The sequence below is a fragment of the Mercenaria mercenaria genome, unplaced genomic scaffold (genome assembly GCF_021730395.1).
Source record: "Mercenaria mercenaria strain notata unplaced genomic scaffold, MADL_Memer_1 contig_927, whole genome shotgun sequence".
Taxonomy (NCBI): Eukaryota; Metazoa; Mollusca; class Bivalvia; order Venerida; family Veneridae; genus Mercenaria; species Mercenaria mercenaria.
In genome coordinates this window covers 44,261-51,155 of record NW_026463843.1, presented here as the reverse complement: position 1 = coordinate 51,155, position 6,895 = coordinate 44,261, and the positions used below count along the sequence as shown (strand labels likewise).

General features: G+C 34.0%; 1 protein-coding gene across 2 annotated transcripts in view; it reads left to right on the top strand.

The window, feature by feature from the left end:
* Positions 1-284: 284 nt before the first annotated feature.
* LOC128554995 (breast cancer metastasis-suppressor 1-like protein-A) overlaps positions 285-6,895 on the top strand; it is a 20,883-nt gene continuing 14,272 nt past the window's right edge. For both annotated transcript variants that reach the window (XR_008369752.1, XM_053536337.1), the window contains exons 1-6: positions 285-519; positions 1,468-1,561; positions 3,954-4,081; positions 5,218-5,297; positions 5,562-5,658; positions 6,230-6,387. Coding sequence is in view for 1 of the 2 variants with exons in the window: in XM_053536337.1 (XP_053392312.1) it covers positions 393-519; positions 1,468-1,561; positions 3,954-4,081; positions 5,218-5,297; positions 5,562-5,658; positions 6,230-6,387 (684 nt within the window). In the remaining variant the exon portion in view is untranslated. The remainder of the gene's footprint in view (positions 520-1,467; positions 1,562-3,953; positions 4,082-5,217; positions 5,298-5,561; positions 5,659-6,229; positions 6,388-6,895) is intronic.

The window sequence follows — 6,895 nt, the reverse complement described above, 5'->3', positions numbered from 1 at the left end:
AGTCGAGATTGAGATTTAGAGACCACACTAGGCAAGGAAGCTGATTAATATAAATGAAAATGCCAAGAACAGATCGAGCCGTGGGGGAGCCCAAAAGTGACAGGTACTTCTTTCACATGAAAAAATTAATAGATAACAAATGAATGTGAATTTTGTTAGTGCACTTTTCATGTTTGATTTGAGGTTAGCGGCTTATTTTCTGTAATGCTCTAGTACACGTTTGATTGGACATGGTACGGAGTTTCCCGATGCGCATGCGCATTTATTGTTTACTTGCTCCCGGGGATTCCGCTGAAATCGGCGCATACTTCGTGTTTGAATATTTTCTCCAAATTTACACATTTCTGCATATTTTAGGTTTTTATTTTTGTTCTGAATCGATCGCAAGAACCATGCCAACCATTGAAAACGAGAACCCAGAGACGGAAGAGGAAGAAATGGAGCAGGATTCGCCGGAGTTGAACAGCTCTGATGACGAGTCGGATGGCGAAGGTTCGGCGGCGGAAAGCAGCGATATTGGTAAAACTCAGTTTATTTGAAGTGTTTTCTTGTGAACGTTTGAACATTGTCCGTTTCATTTTCCATATAACACCATTTTTTTATCCGGAGTCTATTAACTTTCGTTTCTAATGTTGCTAAGTGTACTTAAATTCGGATAGATGAAACATTCGGATAATTCATTATTTTATTTTGTCATGGTATTTGTGTGTTTTATTTCAATAATTCGCTTACTTAGTTCTTTCTAATCGCACCAAAGCAATTATGTCTTCAGAACATTGTCTCAAGTGAATTTTTACCAGATGTAACTTTCATTCCTGTACTCCAGTCACCATACAACATTCATGACTCATGGACAATTTGAATCTGTGCAGAGCTGTGTTGCTTGATTATCAATGCTTTTTAACATCACCGAAAAAATTAAGTGAGAACAGGTTGTCTGTCACACACGCCGCCTACAGATAAATCCTAACATTGTTTGACTTAATATGTTCATTTTCCTTGAGTCTATTAGTATTACTCACTGGAACATTCTCTCAGAGAATCTTGTCTGACTCTTTCTTGGCTTGCAGCTGATCTGTTCTGCAAGGTTGAACATTTGTCCCACTAGAAACTTGCAGTTTTCAGCCAGTTTTAGTGCAGTCTGTATTAACTCTTGCTTTTGTGCTTTTCTTCTAATTGATTATTTGTCTGTTGATCGACCCTTGTCAAAGTGACAAGTATTATAATGAATTATCTCGCAAAGGCTTTGGCTGTTTGGAAGTTAGATAGGTAGATATATGTGCCATGGAAAAAATTAAATTTCATCGTATGTTTATACTCCTTAAAATTACCAATATGTGTAAAAGTGCTTAGGCATTGCATATAATCAGGACTTTTTTCCTTTATAGTATAAAGTGAATAAAAACAAAAAAGTGAACATATTCTGTTTATCATGTAATTATACTTGTCTTGTTTTTTCTGCTACAGAGTTGGTAGATGAAGAAGAATGTTCACGCAGAAGAAATGAATGCTTAGATGATATGATTGAACTTGAAAGACAATTTTCAGACATTCGTGAACAGTAAGTTTTCAGTTTCAATAAAAATACATTATTTTCTGTTTTAACATACTGTTAGATTAAATTATTTGAAGGACATAAAGTCAGTTTTGTAAATATTCTAAAAGCATTTATTCAGTGCATTCATCTTCTGCTTGTATTTTTGAATGAAAAAATCTAGAGCTCCAAATTCAAGTTTGTTTACAGTTCTATCCTAATCAACTAAAAGTTGGTATACTATGGGTTTGATGGCAATATTCATGGTCAGTATTGTTAAGAAATTCCATTGGGTATTCTAAAGTATGAAATGAGGACAAGCATATGTTGAAGACATAATATCTATTACCGTCTGTATATATGCCTTCAGTGCATAAAAACTCCTTCACCTGAAGTTTTATCTGGTGCTGTTGTCCAGAGATTATGATAGTGCCTGCTAGGTTGAAAAATAAATGAAAATGCATTATGATATCATTATTTAGTTAGTGGATCCTGAATCACAGCAATTTATATGTTCGCTCAGTCTGTATGATTTTTTTTTTGCATTCACTGGTTTTTACAGAAAGGAAAGTACGCGTTAATTTACATGTATATTTATGCCCAAAGAATGTCAAATTGTGTAACAGGTATTATATACCATATAAGTGGTAACACAGATATTTCCGAGCATCATTACAATTCCACTACCTTAAAGGAGTTCATCACAATATTTTGTGCGCAGCTCAATCGCGCAGCAAGCGATATCCACTGTAAAGTTCAGAATTTGCCGCCGAAAGTGCATAATTGTCGGATATGCAGCGCACTCGCGCAAAGTATATCGTATGTACTGACAATATAGGTCGTGCATCCACATTTTACCTTTAAAAGTGATGGTGTTTTATTGGAGGAGTAGTTGTAGGAAGTGCTCGAATCGAATACATTGTGGACAGCCAATTTGAAAGTAAACTATTTCGTCCAGTAATGATGCAGCCGACTCTAAGTCAAATAAAATTCCAGAAAATCTTAACGTAGATATATCTCCTTCAAGTTCAAATGTGACTTCCTAAAAATGTTGTTATACTTTTTGTGCCCCATCCCGCATTTCACGTAGTAAGACCAGAGTTATGGCCCCTGATAGTCAAATTGTACATAAAGGGTCTAAACATTTGTGTCGCATGTACCTCAAAATTATATGCGCCAAGAGTCATGAAACCATACAAGAATTAAATTCAGCGTGCAAAGTTGTGCACCAGTGCTTTTATTTGAGGTTTCACTCAATAAAAACAGATTTATGTCCCTTAACGTGGTCAAATATATACGTAAATTGGATGTGAAAGTTTGTGTAGCACGTATCTCAAGAAGTATTTGACCTAGAGGCTTGCAACCTTAAAGGAGCATTATTCCGCATGTGAGTAAGAATATTGGTTAAGGAACTGATAATAACATTGTGCAATTTGTTTTGTAAAAAAAAAAAAATGTTCATAATTTTTAGGTGGGTGGGGTAATGAAAAAATACTTTTGTGGGTGGAGTGAATATTTTTTAATTTTTCTTGAAAACGAGCACGGGTTGGTATTATTTTTTTGGTTTAGATTTTTTTGTCTTAGTTCTAGCTTACATAATGTAAAATTTGGAAAAATTCTGTCCGCTAGATTTTTTATATCATTAAGAAATACTTCGTGTTTTTCTCCGTTTCAAATACTTTCGACATCTGTCAAGAGTAATTTTTGCTGAGTTAATATATCTATATGTTGACATTTTATGCATAGTTATAGTGGTGTTAATAATTCGGATGCATAAACAGTAACATCAGAGTGAAACTTCGAATAAATAATTGTTTGCAGTAGTTTTATTATGACATGTATGTACTGTTTCTTCAGACAAAAATACCGATTTGGTGTTCTTAATAAACTTTGAATATTGAAGAAACAAGCACGGGTACCTATTATTTTTATTTTTTATTTTAACTTGTCATACATCAATCTATAAATATGCAAAGTTACAAAAAATTCTGTCCGCTAGAAATAATTGTGAAAAACATCTTTAATATCAAAGTTGGGTAGTATTTATCAATATTCTAAGCCATAAATTTACACCTCTGAAAATTCAAGTTGCTGTTACAGTTTTTGCATGGACTTTACATAATACATTGTTGTTGTTTTGCCAGCCTCATGAGTTTCATGAGAATCTGTGCCAGATTTTAACCTTTCATGCAATAACTGAAGAAGATATGTCAATATGTGACTGTAAGTTTCAGACTTAAAACATTGTTGAATAGCTCACTGCTACTGACTGAATTATATGACAGAAGGGCAATACAAATGTACTTGATTATTTATGTCTGAAGCCGTGAAGGTAATGACACAACAATTTTACTGATCTTTAGAATTAATTGAAAATTTACATGTATAAAATGAAGAATTTTACATTTTGAATTACCAGACTATACAAGGAAAGGTTAAACCAGATAGAGTCAAAGCTTGAAGAATTGCATGCTGGGAGAGCTGTAGAATATTTGGAGCCACTAAGACAGTTACAGGAACAAATGCATGTTCGCACACAAGTAGCAGGTATGGCATGGCATTTACAGTTTCTTAAACATCAGCACAGTTTTGGTACAAAAATAGAGATTTCATCAATTGATTTACAGTGAAATCTATAGTTTTGGAGTTTGATAAGGCAATTCAAATTGTGTTCGTGAATAGTGTATAAAATTTACTTGGAGTGTTCATGTGTGTCTTTATAAACTATTTCCTGGGTGTGTACTTGTTGTACATTTTCTTAAACTGTGGAGCATAAAACATGCTTATACATTACAAAACCTAGATACATGTAGTTAAAGCTACATGTAGGTGCAAATGCCATAACTCCATTAAAAATCATTCTACCAGAGGAGTAGTAATATTTAACCTGTCGATTCTCATTACAAAACACACTAAAAAGTAAACTCAGTATTTGCATTCATGGCATAAAAAACCCTAAACAACGGAAACCAAATATTACAAGTTGCAAGGGCCATAACTGTCTTGAAAGCTGTCCAAAAGCAAAACTCATTCTGTAGATCCTCATTACCCATCTACAGAGCCAGAGTCATCTTGATATGTGCACTTGAAACTCAGTTTCTGGAACTTATCTCAAAATTCCAACTATCTCGAAGACATTTTCAAGTATGTCCTGTCCGGAAAACCCGTGTATAAAATATCGTTTTAAGTAGAGTTTCGGTTGTCTTTAAATAAAACGCTTGATCCCTTGGAATTTGAGATACCAAGTTTCAGCTGTAAATGCTTGGTGAAGGAAGTGCAGAAAAGAGAAGTATTACTAATGGTAAGATGGTAAGTGCAAAGGTCATATCTCTGCTGAAAGTCATCCAGCTAAGGTCAAGGTAAAATTTGTTCCGAAATGTAAAGTGCCAAAAACTAAAAGAAAATTAATACATTGGCCATAACTCCACTAAAATATTCAACAGGAACCAAAGCAAATCTAGATATATAGATCACAATTTTGCCACTTACACCAAAGATTCAAATCAGTGTTTCTATGCATACCAAAAACCATGGAAAACAAAACAGGATACTATAAGTGCAAGGGCCATATCTCCACTTTATATCATCCTACTGGAACCAAAGTAAAACTCAGTTTGTTGGTCCTTCTTACACCATTGCTTAAAAGTTCAGTGCAGTTATTGTAATCTGATATTTTTTTTCAGGTATTTTGAGAGAACTGCGTATCAAAGCATGTCAGACCAAACATGAAAGTGAAGAGTTAGCAGCTAATCAGCACATGAGGGTAAATATTTTCACTTGATGTCTTAAGACAACAGAAACTTTAGTAAAAAATTTTGCAAATAAGTAAGTCATGGATTTAAAAGCTTTCACTGTTTCAGTCAGTTGTGTTTCTTGTAGGGTTGCAGTGAGACAGTCAGTATAGTTGTTGGGTATGTTGATATTGATAAGTGGTATAGCTCTGATGATGACAGTTTGATTAAACGCTTTTTCTTAAATGATTTCGTTTGTTAGATTATCCCAATGAAACAGTGTTTTAAATTTTCAGAGTGAAAAGATGTTGTTGTTTGACTCAATCAAGTCTGAACTAGAAGAGAAAATAAGAAGGTTAGAGGAAGACAGGCATAATATAGATATTTCATCAGGTAACTTTAATTTTAATGTTAGACAATTAATATCTGTTCCACCATTTATATATATGTTTATCATGCGGTAGTAGAGTATGTCTGTAATTAGTAATAGACTTGTGGGGAAGATAAGATTGTTTCCAGTGTACACTCCTCAAAACTATTATATAAGTCAAGGATCTCTGGTTTTGAGAGATATTCAGCACTGTTGCAATGGATCAGTTTTATAGATATATTATTTGACCAATATTGCATTTAGTAATTGCTTTTTAATTTTGGATGTTTTTAATTACATTAAACCTACTGAAACCAATGACTTTGAATACAGTCAGGTCATGTGCTAAACTCTGCCTGTGAATAGTGACCACCTGACCGATATCAACATTTATATTTTAACTTCTGAATAAAGACCATCTGAAAATAAAGACTTTTGACTCTTTCAAAATGTCATCTTTATAGACCGGTTTAACTATATGTCATTGTTTCCTATGTGGTACTTAACTATTTTTAGTAGTACAACCTATATCGATAAACTTCTTTGCAAAAGATATTTTTAAGTTCAGTTTTTGTTTTAAATCTAAAATTACAGATTTATGGAATGAAAGTCAGTCACAAAAGAAGAATAAAAGAAAAACAGATCCTTTCAACCCAGATCGTCGACGAAAACCTGTCACGGTGACTGGACCTTACCTTGTATATATGTTGAAAGATGTAGATATTATAGATGACTGGACGGCTATTAAAAAGGTAAATGTTTTGTAAGACCTACCATAAAGGCCTAAAAGAGATTTCTGTCAAGACATCACTTTTACTATGCTGCATTAATTTTATGGCTGATGCAGTAATGTATAGCATGTTTTATCGTTACTAGAACAGTTATATTATACATGAAGATGAAATATTTGCAGATACAATATAATGAATTTACCTGTTTATTGGTTACATATCAGTGTGAAAATGATTTCTTTTACTATGTGTTTGCAAAAACCGCCAGGAACTGTCTTCATTGATTGGACGAAACTGATACATAATTGAGCTGCACCATGAGAAAACCAACATAGTGCATTTGTGACCATCCGTGCAGTCTGGTCAGGATCCATGCTGTTTGCTAACGGTTTCTCTAATTGTACCCCCCGACAACAAAGTTGTAAGGGGGGTATACTGGTTTCAGGTTGTCTTTCTGTCTGTCCGTAGACACAATCTTGTGCGCACCAACTCTCCTCATCCCCTTGACACAATTTAATGAACTTCACAA